Raw genomic sequence first — 12436 nt, 5'->3', positions numbered from 1 at the left:
AAATGAAAATATCCCAGACCCAATATGATAAATTAAGAAAAATCCACATAAACCAGAAAACAGCACGTGAATGTGCCCTGTACAACTGACTGAAATATTAGACAGAGGTGGACTTTCTAACTTTCTACTCGGACCAGCGAAGATCTGAATCATATCTAGGAATCTGTAAACTTGTTTTAAACTGTTTTTCTCCCCAAATGACCAGGAAGTTCTTGTGAAGGTCCTTTCCAGGCTTATATTGGCTGGAAAGGCATGTGTTCTGCAGTGACAGACAGACAGACAGACACACACATACACACACACACACACACCGGCATGCACACTTCAATGACGGCAAATGCCACAGACAGCTACTATAAAAAGAAAGTCACTTACTTCCAGGGTCTGCATCAGATTGGGCTTGATTGCGTCTTTCATCAAGACAGTCAAAGCACCTGTTACCCCCTAAGGAGAGAGAGAAAAACAACAAACATTTAGGCTGTGTGCTCATGGCTCACGCCTCCAATCCTAGCTACTCAGGAAGCTGAGGACTGAAGATCATGGTTGTAAGAAGGCTGGGCCAAAAACGTTTGTGAGACTCTTATCTCCAACTAACTACCAAAAAAAAAAAAAAAGAAAAAGAAAAAGATGAAAGCGGAGCTTTAGTTCAAGCCCGACTTGAGAAAAAAAAGCTCAGGGACGATGCCCAGGCCCTGAGTTCAAGTGCCAGGGCCCGCATCCACAAACAACATCTCATTTCAGGCAGAAGAAGCAAGGTTCTCAGGAGTGGCAAGAATGACCAGACGTTAAGAAATAATTTCGCATGTCTTGGCCTCAGCCAGGTGCAAGCTTTGTGAAAAATACCAGTGAGATCATGAAGAAGTAGGGATCGTCAGAAACCCCCGGCTCGTACGGATGGGAGGAAGAACCCCCGCCGGAGCTCCACGCGGCACTCACCAAGTCCTCGGCCGTCACGGGCTGCCCATGTCTGTCGCTGGCCACCACCATTCTTCCTAGGCGCTCCTTCATGTCCGCGAGGCTGTCGGTCAGGGCCAGGACCGCCATGATCTCGCTGGCCACGGCGATGTCAAACTGGGCCTGGACCCACAAAGCAAAGGCAGCGCTCAGCTGAGGCGTGCTCGGGCTCCCAGTTCCCCCGGGCGGCCAGATTTTAGCCACGAAGGGACTGTGGAGGGAGGGCCGCCCTGGGGCTGGGCACGGGGAGCGGGCTGCCCACTGCGCTCTGTGGAGCCACAGGGTTGGGGTGACGCCGGCCACGCCTGCTCGTGGCCCCGTGCGGTAAGTCGCCGTAGCCCAGCTCTGACCAGGAATTAAATCCTAACGCCAGGATCTGCCCTGCGTACCTCTCCAACCAGGCTAACGCCAGGCGGGCAGGGTCCACACGGGAGGGCTTGCTTCTGTTCCTTTTATTTTTAATGTATCAATGTATTTTGATTTTGGAGACAAGATCCTACTATCTGGTCCGGGATGGTCTCGCACTCATGATCCTCCTGCCTCAGACTCCCAACTGCTGGGGTTACAGGCATGTGCCAAGGGCTGAGAATAAAAGCACCTGTGACCACACCAGCCGTTTATTCATATTTGAGACAGATTCTTGCTGTGTCAGCCAGGACCAAGGCTGGCCCGGAACGTTCAATGCTCCTGTCTCGGCCTTTCAAGTGGCCAGGATTAGAGGCATGTATCATCACAGCCAGAGTGGGGGTTCGCTTGTGATCCCCAGCAGGGAGGATTGTGAGTGACCCCCAGTGGTCTGTACAGATTGAATAATGAAGAGCCCACTGGCTAGCTCTGTGCTTAGGGCTGGTCTGTCCAGGAAGCAGGATCTGTCTGTCCAGCACAGATAAACAACAGGCTTCCTACACGGGCTGACCAGTTCCTCAAAGTTAGACCTCAGCGCCGCGTCACAGGTGGCACTAAATGACTTGCCAGCTGTTCAGGAGGCCACGTCAGATCCTAACACTTCCAGCCTAGAAAGCCAGAACATTCCCTGGACTTCCTGTTCTTCCCCGGGCTCGGCCCCAGGTTGTACGCAGCCCCGTGGGAAGCCGGGACAGGAGGGATGTGTGCTCTCTCCGCATCACAATTCAGCTGCTAAGGAAGCTGACTCTGGACAGAACAATGCGGTTGACCTCCAGCTTAAGGCTCTTCTTCCCCAAGGGTCAGGGGGGCGGGCACGAGACCAAGTGAGACAAGTTCAAGAGAGTGCCCAGGCCGACTTCGACGTGTGCTCTTCAGATCTCAACCTCCCGAGTAGCTAGGATTAGAGGCATGAGCCTCCGGCACTGCTTTTTAACTCGAAAATGGCCAACATCTATTAGCCATGGGTTTAGATGATGATAGTAAAAAGGACTCGTGCTCCCCCCCTCCCCCCACTAATAAAAACGTAATGTGAAAGCTATAACTTTATGCACACCATTGACCCCTATCAGAGCTGAGCTGTAAGAGGAAGGCAGGCCTCACACTGCTGTTTGGGGGAGTAGGCTAATATTCTTTGAAAAACTCTCCCAAACTATTAAGCCTAACCGGGCGTTTATCCTCTGGTTAATGAAATCCAGGGTGTGTGTGTGTGTAGATTTTCACTTTCTTGCTGCTATGCAGATCTGGGTGGATTTCCTGTAAAATGTGTAGGAATGTATGTTGAAATCTTCCCCCCCCCCCCCCCCGCCATGGCTGTTCCCACAAACACACTGAGAGCACACAGGAAGAGGATACTGGCACCTTCCTGCCCCTGGTACACTCCCAGGGCTCTGGGGAGGAGTTGGGGGGCCTGGGAGGGAGGGGGGGAGAGGGATGACTGTCACCTTCCAGGAGGACAGCGCCACCTACCTGCCGGGAGCATCCCTTTTCCGTGCTTGCCTGGCCAATGGTTATTTTTCGCAGAAATCGGTCATTGGTGTCCAGTACTGAAAGAGAAGAGATTAATGACTCAGTGGACAAACTTGGACTGGCCTCTTAGGCTGCTGAGGGCGTATCAAACAAGGGGTAGGGTCGGGTTTTCCTCAGGGAAATTCTCTGCTAGTGGTAAGTAATGTAGACTGTCAGAAGAGATGACAGGGAACTGGTTTTAGTTAGGCAGCAAGGAAAAGTATTTCTGAAAGGGTGATATTTTACACTAAAACCTAAGTCACAAGAAGTCAATACAGCTTCTCAAGAAGCTAATCCCAGGCTAGGAATGTGGCCTAGTGGTGGAGGACTTGCCTAGCATGCATGAAGCCCTGCGTTTTTATTCCTGAGTACCAACCACATATACAGTAAAAGCCAGAAGTGGTGGTGTGGCTCAAGTGGTGCAATGTTCGCCTTGAGCAAAAAGAAGCTCAGGGAAGGTGTCCAGGTGTCCAGGCCCTAAGTTCAAGCCCCAGGACTGGCCCAAAAAATGAAGAAGAAAGAGAAGGAGAAGGAGAAGGAGGAGGAGGAGGAGGGGGAGGGGGAGGGGGAGGGGAAGGGGGAGGAGGAGGAGGAGGAGGGGGAGGGGGAGGAGGAGGAGGAGGAGGAGGAGAAGGAGAAGGAGAAGGAGAAGGAGAAGGAGAAGAAGAAGAAGAAGAAGAAGAAGAAGAAGAAGAAGAAGAAGAAGAAGAAGAAGAAGAAGAAGAAGAAGAAGATGAAGAAGAAGAAGGAGAAGGAGAAGGAGAAGGAGAAGGAGAAGGAGAAGGAGAAGGAGAAGGAGAAGGAGAAGGAGAAGAAGGAGAAGAAGGAGAAGAAGGAGAAGAAGAAGAAGAAGAAGGAGAAGAAGAAGGAGAAGAAGAAGAAGAGGAAGAAGCAACAGCTAATCCCATATTGGCCACATGACCCAGTTATTCAATTCTAAAAGCAAGGACTTGAACAGATTTTTTTATACCCTTGTCCACAGCAGCTCTGTTTATAAACATCAAAAACCCGAAGCAACTCTTCATCAGTAGATGAATGGATAAACACTGCATGCACACACATGCAAGCTCACAAACTATTACACGGCCATAAAAGGGAAGGACGTTTCCTAGAACCACAGCTCCATTTCTGACTTCTTGCCAGTTAACTGGAGACGTGAGTCTCATGGACTTCCTGTCTGTCTGGCTTCGAACTGGAATCCTCAGATCTGTCTCCTGAGTAGCTGCGATTCTAGGTGTGAGCCACTGAGGCCTGCCTAAAAGGTATTTTAAATATGGAAATAAGAGGCCAAAGAGAACAGAAGCAGGAAAGATTACTTTCCCCAGGACCTTCGGAAGAGGCCGGTGAGGCCAAGCTGCTGCTTTGAATAGGAGTTGGAGGGATGGGGGAAACACCCACACAAAACTGCAAACCAACCTAAGCGGGGGTCCTCCTGGCCGGCTCCCAGCACCCACCTCTCTGCCACGTGATGGTGGCGGGGTCAATGTTGAGCCTGGAGAATTTACTTACTTCCTCTTCCGTCAGCGTGCTAGGATCTGTCTTATTTATGCCCAGTTTCTAGTAATTAAGAAATAAACAAAACACACCGGGAGTAAGAGAAGGAATAGAAACCGAAAGGGAGCCAAGATTATGCTCTGGTTTTTATTTTCCCCACCATTAGTATTGTCTTAAAGAAAACAACAACATTAGACTTTATTTTGAGTAGATCCTAGATTACGTCAAATCACAGAAATAAATGTCAAAGTCCAAGTATCTTCTGCAGGTAGAAACACCCTTAAAGCAACAGATCTGCTAGTGGAGTCCAGTTGTGCACACAGCATGGCGGCTGAGGCCGTCCAGGTTGCTCTGGGTGAGCACCGGGCGCGCTCGGAGGAAACCCGATCATTGCCCACAAAACAGAGGCCTTAGTTCTAGTTCTTTGCAAACACAAATACCAATTCAAGTAAAGCATAGGTCTCAGTTTCAAAACAAGGAATTAGTAATGCATTGAGAAAAAAAAAAAGATGCTATTTTAAGGCACTGGTTTTTGTAAAGAAAACATCCTAAGAGTGTGTTTCAGCCAGGTGTGGGATCTCATGCCTAGAATCCCAGTAACTTGGGAAGCTGAGGCAGGAGGATTGCAAGCTTGGTTTGGACCTAGTCTTGCAGGGAAAAAAAAAAAAGTGTATGTATTTACTTCAAAGTAAATGCATTTCATTAAAATGAAAGCGTATACAAAAGATCCAATAAATAGGAACTTAGCCTGTTATAGCTGCTAATTATGGAATCATTCATTACCCTCACCAAACTAAATTTGGGTCAGAATAAGCCACAGGGTGAATTTTGGGAGAGGGGCAGCAGATGAAGACAGGATTTTGCTATCTAGCCCAGGGTGGCCTTGAACCCGAGATTACCATGCCACAGCTTAAGGGCTAGAATTACAAGTGTGATAGCACAGGCAGGCAGCACACCTAAGGAGGTGAGTGTGTGTGTGTGTGTGTGTGTGTGTGTGTGTGTGTGTAATGGGGCTTGAAATCAGGACGTCACACTTTTGATTAGCTTTTTCTTTTTTTTTTTTTTTTTTTTTTTTTTTTTTTTTTTTTTGCCAGTCCTGGGCCTTGGACTCAGGGCCTGAGCACTGTCCCTGGCTTCTTCCCGCTCAAGGCTAGCACTCTGCCACTTGAGCCACAGCGCCGCTTCTGGCCGTTTTCTGTATATGTGGTGCTGGGGAATCGAACCTAGGGCCTCGTGTATCCAAGGCAGGCACTCTTGCCGCTAGGCTATATCCCCAGCCCTTGATTAGCTTTTTCACTCAAGGCTGGCACCTACTACTTGAACTACATCTTCTCTTCTGGCTTTTTGCTGGTTAATTGGAAGTAAGAGTCTTGGAGACTCTTATGACCAAGCTACTTTGAAATTTGATCCTCAGATCTCAGCCTACTGTGTACGACTACTTACACCATGGTCTTAAACCATTAGACCACTCATGCCAGGAAGGGTTCTATTTTATTGCCGGGCAGAGACTTGGGGGAAGGGATGGGTATGGGACCAAGCATAAAGTGCACTAGTGACAAAGACATGGTGAGAAGTTTGGGCAAGAACAAAGGCAACCTCTCCCAGAAGATGGATGTTCAAGGTTAGTTCATTTCAAGGTCATTTCTGAGAAATGTAACAAATCTTCCAAATCCTTCTCTTTGGAAGGAAAGACACATGGAAATGCTATTTGTTAGTTGGTTAGGGTGCTGTAGATTAGCAAACAGTCCTCTTATCTCATACATGAGGAAAATGAGTCCTCAAAGAGTTAATTATTGGTTCACCTGGCTCTTGGCTTTACCATCCAGAGTTAGGCGTCTAATCCTGAGCTCTGGCGGATACATTCTTCAGTCTCTTTAGAGTTTAACACCCCAAAAGAGGATCTGCAAACCAAAATCAAGGCAAGTTCAACATTTCTCTGGCTTGGGCAGAAACTTCCTGATGGCTTTCTAGCATATTTTCTTTATATATATATATATATATATATAGCGTGAAATAGAAACTTACTTTCAGCCGAGCGAGTTGAATATCCGAGAATTTTCTGACACCGTTCACTAAAGGAACGAGTCTATTATACAGAGCCTAAGGACAAAGAGAAAGCCCACTGAAGGTCAAGAGGTCAACCACACAGGCCCAGTCGAGAGTATGGCAAAGTTTTTTCTGTTTATAACCAAACAGGCCCTCCTAAACCTTGGAGACTAAGATAAGCCATGCAGACTTCAATTCCATCATCTTCATAAAAGCCCTGAAGCTGAAATAACGCACAGTGCCAAGAGTTTCCACAAATATATTTCTCAATCTACAGCCTTATGACCGTCAAGTTCACGCTTATCTGGTTTATGTTCCAAAGACTCTCCGGGGAATTCCTTCAACTGCAGACGACTGGACAACACGACCGAGTGCCCACTCCACGCGACGGCGTGGGTGAGGGGCTGGAACCTGGGACTCTGTTACTGCCGCTGAGAGTTGCCGTTTAGGCGGCATGCAGGTGAGTCCTCACCAGGGCCACAGGGTTCTTTAGCAGCGCATCTAAGCCAGCGGCCTAAAACATCATCTTAAAAAGATACTGGGGGGTGGGGCGCTGGTGATGTGGTTTAGCGGTAGAGCGCTTGCCTAACATGCATGAAGCCCTGAGTTCCACTTCTTGGTACCACATGAACAGATAAAGCCAGACGTGTTGCTGTGGCTCAAGTGGTAGAGGGCTAGCTTTGAGCAAAAGAAGCTCAGGGACAGTGCCTACGTCCTGAGTTCAAGTCCCAGGACTGGCCCCCGCCCCCCCAAAAAAAGATATCTGTCCATGTCCTAGAGATTGGACCTGTGTATCAATTACCTTTAAAACTAGACACCATCTAGAATAAGGTTCAACTTAACGAGGACAGTAGGATTCTCCTAACAGCAGGGCACTGTTAAACCCATTTGAGGACCTAACCAAAACATGGGCCCTTTCTTCAAGAATGAAGACTCTGTGGCTCAAGGCCAGCCTCACAACTCCTAGCTCTGTCTTACAGCTGGGGATATAGACTGGGGCCATCACACCCAGCTTGTTTTTTTGAAGGGTGGTCTCACACTAACTTTTGTTGTTTGCTTTTTATTTTACCCAGGCTGGCCTCAAACCACAATCTTCCTATTTCTACCTCCCAAATAGCTGGGATTACAAGCACGTTCCACCATATCTGACTCTAAAATTAGCAGCATTTTGTACAAAAGTTTAGAGTGCTTACAGACTCTCTAACCCACAAACCCTGTGAGGGCTCAGGAACCCCAGGGTAAGCTCTCCCTCCCCCAAACAGCAGACATGGGATTCCTTCTCACCTTATCTGTCTGAGTGTTTTCATGCAAGATCCTGGTGTCAATGGCAGCAGCTAGTAAATTATTGGCGGCAGTAATGGCGTGGATGTCTCCGGTCAAATGAAGGTTGAACTATAAATGAAACAGAACATCTTTCTATTTGTTTCAAACTGCCACGGCAGTCATCAAAAGCTGCCGGAATCAATAAAACAACATGGCGATTAAATGTCCAACATATGGCCCACATCTGACAAGATCTTCCACTTGACAACATAGTACATCACAAATCCTTCCAGCGAGGTGTAATACTCTCTCCCTCTCTCCCTTTCTGTTCTGAAGGCAGAGCTTAGGGGTTATTCAGTCATGGCTAGCACTCTCCTATTAGAATGACAGCTCTATTTCTAGCTTTTTGTTGCTTAATTGAAGACGATGAAAAAAAAAAAAGGATGTTCTTGCCTGGGCGGCCTTGGAACTATGATCCCCCTAGATCTTAGCCTTCTGCATAGCTAGAACTGCAGGACTGAGCCATGAACACCCAGCTCAAGGAGACATCTTCTGTGGGGTTATTGCCAAGTCTCTAGGCGTTCACTCACTTTCCTGTCACACACTGCCGTCCCCCCTCAAAGAGGCTCAAGAATGCCGTTCCTCCCAGCAAGCCTTCGCAACAACCCTCCAGCCGGGGTCTCAGCGCATTGCAAGCCCTTGCTGCCAAAACCTGCTATTAACTTCTATTTTTAAAAATCCACCTTTAGCCATTTGACAAGTAAAATGGTAACTGATGGTTCCTTCTTTTTCTCTTTCTCTCTTTTTCTCCCTCCCTCCCTCTCTCCCCCTGCCCCCCCTCCCCCACTGTTTGTACTGGCATTTGAACTCAGGGGCTTCAATGTCAAGGTTTCACTTGCGTGCTTGGCCGATGTTTTACTGCCTGAGCCAGGTCTCCAGTCTTCCTGGGTGGCTCTTAGGCCCCCAGAGAGGGCTCTTTCCCTTGGGACCTTGACTCTTTATCACACTCCACAACATCATAGCCGTCAGCCCTTGCTTTTGCATCTCAATAAATGACTCCACTGATTTGCATTCCGGACTCATGCCTTGTCTCAACCCACATCTAATCCATAAACATCAGGGAACAAATAAGAACTTGTCCTTCTCTCCATCCTCACGGCCACCATCTTTCCCCTGGGCCACCCTCAGTCTCCTCATGGGACAACTGGATGCCCTGTGCAGTGGCTATAAGTCTGTCCTCTGCACGGGGGCTAGCGTGGTCTTAGAAACCCTAATCTATTTCCTGTTACTGTCCTGTTGACCTTGAGGCTAAGGCAGGTCAGAAGGGACAGGCCAGGGACACTGGTGAGAGAAGGGGACAGCGAAGGGTCACCGGAAGATGAAGAAGTTCTCAGGGAAGCAGGCATCAACGCCACTGTGGCTTCCTCCGGAAGCACACGGTCTGAACCGGACAGGGGAAAGCAGGGAGTCTGAACACAGCGTAACGTAGGTGAGTGCTGAAGTTCCTGAAAGTTCCATGGCACATGGGTTTGGGAATTCAAAACTTGGTGGAACCAAGAAAGGCAGTATGATACGTGGTCAGTGATCCATCGAACACTCCAGGCAGGGTGTAGGTGAGCACCCACCGGGTGCAGGAAGTCGTGAGAAAGCGGATTCTCATCCGCACAATCCAGGCCCAGCTCCTGGCCAGGCCGTGCCATGTTCTGCCACTGTGTGAGCTACACAGATGCTTTTGGTTTTCCAGGTCTTTCCGGCTTTGGGATGACGGGTGAGATTGTGGGTGGAGGGACCACAGGCATCCAGAAGGACCCCCAGCTTGCCTGGGGAGGACTCACCTCCTCCATGGGGATGACCTGGGCGTATCCGCCACCCGCAGCTCCCCCTAAACAACAGAGCAATGAAGAGAAGTCAGTCACACGGGGAGGACCAAGGCCTGGGGACCCGGCAGGCCACGCCCACCAGATGAAATTCCAGCCCGAGCCAGGAATGAATGTTTGCTGCTGCAAAAAGTACACACTCCGTCCAGTTATGGATTTTTCAAGACAACTGTTTCTTTCTTTAGAAAACAAAGGTAGCCGGGCAGGATGGTGCACACTTGCAATCCCAGCACTTGGGAGACCTCGTGGCAGGGGATGGTAAACTCCAGGCCAGCCTAGATTACATAGTGAGACCTTGTCTCAGAAAAAAAAAAATAAAATCAAAGGAATGCAAATGCAGCAGATGTCATTACTGGAAGATGTACCTTTGGATAGGAGATGGTTGTTTTTAAAAAAACCAATTACTGGGTCTAGGTTCGTGTGTGTCATCGAAATCAGATGTTGAAGTATCAAAAATCTTTGTTAAAAACTACCTATAAGCCAGGTGCAGCGCTGGTCCTGCCTGCTATGCCGGCAGCGGGATGCGAGGATGGCGGTCCAGAGGCTGGTGTGGACAGACATGTGGGCTGCGATTCAAAGAGAACGCAAGGCACCGGGCATTGGGAGCGCACAACTATAACCCTAGCTCCTCAGGAAGCAGAGCTCTGAGGATGGCGGTTCGAAGCCAGCCTGGGCTGTCCATGACACTCTTATCTCCAATTACACACCAAAAAGCCAAAAGTGAAGCTGTGGCTCAAGTGGTAGAGTGACAGCCTTGAGCAAAAAAAAGCTGAAGGACAGTGCCTAGACCCTGAATTCAAGCCCCAGTACTCTCTCGCTCTCTTTCTCTCTCTCCCTCTCTCTCACACACACAGTAAATGTAGTAGATAGAGCACCTGCCTGGCCATGTATCCTGTCCAATGTGCTCCATTCGTCTTGCAATAACCTGGTCAGCCATAATTACAATTTTACAAATAAGCTCAAAGGCCTTGTGGCTGGTTCCAGGTCACACTGCCGTTAAGAGACCCAGCTGCGAATCAAAGCTGGAGTCCCTCGATCCAACTGCGAGGCTCCTTCCACTCCATCATGCACAACCCTCCCTGCATTATCAGGACTTAATGAGCGAGGCATTATTAATATTTGTAACAGCGATATAAACATAATACAGCTAAAACCCCATGAATTGCCAGGAACACCCAAGTCACGGCAGCAATCGAGCTATTGTGAGTGAGCTCGGCAATGACTTCATGATGAACCAATGCAGGAGTAATGAACGGGACGTGCCAGACACTGGCCCCGCAGAGCCAGAGATGAATTTCACCCCAGCCCGCGCTCAGCCAGCCCGTCTCCACGGCTCCCCGGGCTTGGCCTGCACAGCAACACCCATGAGCCCAGACCTGTACAGGGAACAACCCCCCCACCCGACTGCCCCCCAAGGCTGGAATGGGAGGATGAGGGCCAGAACAACAGAGCCAAACATGTAGGGGCCTCACTGAAGAACCCGTGCCCAGGAGGATGAAGTCCAGAGGCCGCTCTTCCTGCGGACCAGGAAGGGGTCTACAGGTACCCATTCTTCCCACAGGCTTTTGCGTTGTCGCTCAGCTTTTTCTCTCACAGGCTGGCACTTGAGCCACACATGTCTGGCTTTTGGCGGTTAACCGGGGATAGGAGTCTCAAGGATTTTGCCTGCTCCAGCTGGCTTTGAACCACGTCCCTCAGCTCTCAGCCTCTAAGATTACAGAAGTGAGCTACCAGTGCCCAAATCTCTTCTGACAACTCCTAACTCCATGGATGACTTTCTTCTTAAAGTTTGCCACCCCCCCCCAATTTTGTTGTAAAATCATAGACTAGTTCGAAGGAGAAGGATGGGAGGGGCAGGGGAATGATCAAAGGTGTGACGGATCAAGAAGCATAACCTGACTTATGGAATTGTAACCCCTATGTACAACTACACCAACATCACAATCCTCATCACCATCTTCTTCTTCATCCTCATGAGCCCATGTTCTTCAGTTTTAAGTCAGTAATAAGGCCTTAGGGAACTGACTGAAGGACAAGAAAACCATTGCTTGTCCTCAGATTCTGTTCCCTCCTTTTCATTGCATGAATACATTTTAGTTTGGCAATAAATCCGTCAAGAGAGCAGTTGCTAGGTACCTTTGACTCCGAAGGTGGGTCCCTGCGAAGGCTGCCGGAGGCAGGCGAAGGAGTTGACCTTCAGGTGGGCAGTGAGCGCCTGCACCAGGCCCACGGTGACGGTGCTCTTGCCTTCTCCCAGGGGCGTGGGCGTGATCCTGATGAGGGACCAGGAAGTCCATTTAACCACATGTGAAAGACAATCCAGGTAAAACCCACCTGAGACGCCAGATCCAGATGAGAGGTGCAGAGCAGAGGTAGAGAACAAACCCCTCGCCGATGCACCTAGGTTCCTGGCCCAGCTCTCTCTCCCCTCACCATTCACGCCATGCTTAGTTAGGCCCGAGTCAACAAAGAGACACAGAAAGGAAAGAGAACACGGGGCCAAAGAACAAATGACGGGCTAGTGATGTTTAGCTTCGTCCATTCCAAGAGACGGTTCCACGGAAGCACCAACCAAGCCTTCACATTTCTAAGCCGGTGTTGTCTTTGGCTGGGGGTAGTTCGGTACTGCAGCACCCTTTATTTGGGAAGCGGCCAAAGGCTCAAAGGTCCTGAGTGAATGAGGCGGAGTCAGACTCCCTGGAGGAGAAGAGAGCCTACATTTCCCACCCTCTGTGTAAAGCCAATTGAGAATACAAGGCCTTGAGTTCAAGTCTCAATACTGGTGCATGCATGCTTGAGCACACGCGTGCATACACGCACACACACACTCACACGAACAAGGGCTCAGAGTCACAGAAGGTATTTTGACTTTGAGTCAACCACGTAGTTTT

At 49.2% G+C, this 12436-nt stretch overlaps 1 protein-coding gene across 1 annotated transcript in view; it reads right to left on the bottom strand.

Moving 5' to 3' along the window:
• The window catches only part of Mthfd1l (methylenetetrahydrofolate dehydrogenase (NADP+ dependent) 1 like), a 118645-nt gene that overhangs the window by 64761 nt on the left and 41448 nt on the right, over positions 1-12436 (bottom strand). Inside the window, exons 12-19 of the mRNA XM_048354286.1 lie at positions 11682-11818; positions 9504-9550; positions 7690-7797; positions 6385-6459; positions 4320-4422; positions 2827-2903; positions 937-1077; positions 376-444 (exon numbers count right to left, since the gene is read on the bottom strand). Coding sequence (XP_048210243.1) covers positions 376-444; positions 937-1077; positions 2827-2903; positions 4320-4422; positions 6385-6459; positions 7690-7797; positions 9504-9550; positions 11682-11818 — 757 coding nt within the window. The remainder of the gene's footprint in view (positions 1-375; positions 445-936; positions 1078-2826; positions 2904-4319; positions 4423-6384; positions 6460-7689; positions 7798-9503; positions 9551-11681; positions 11819-12436) is intronic.

The sequence above is a fragment of the Perognathus longimembris genome, chromosome 9 (genome assembly GCF_023159225.1).
Source record: "Perognathus longimembris pacificus isolate PPM17 chromosome 9, ASM2315922v1, whole genome shotgun sequence".
NCBI classification, from domain to species: domain Eukaryota; kingdom Metazoa; phylum Chordata; class Mammalia; order Rodentia; family Heteromyidae; genus Perognathus; species Perognathus longimembris.
Note: the sequence above shows the minus strand (reverse complement) of the source record. Positions and strands in the feature narration are given on the sequence as shown.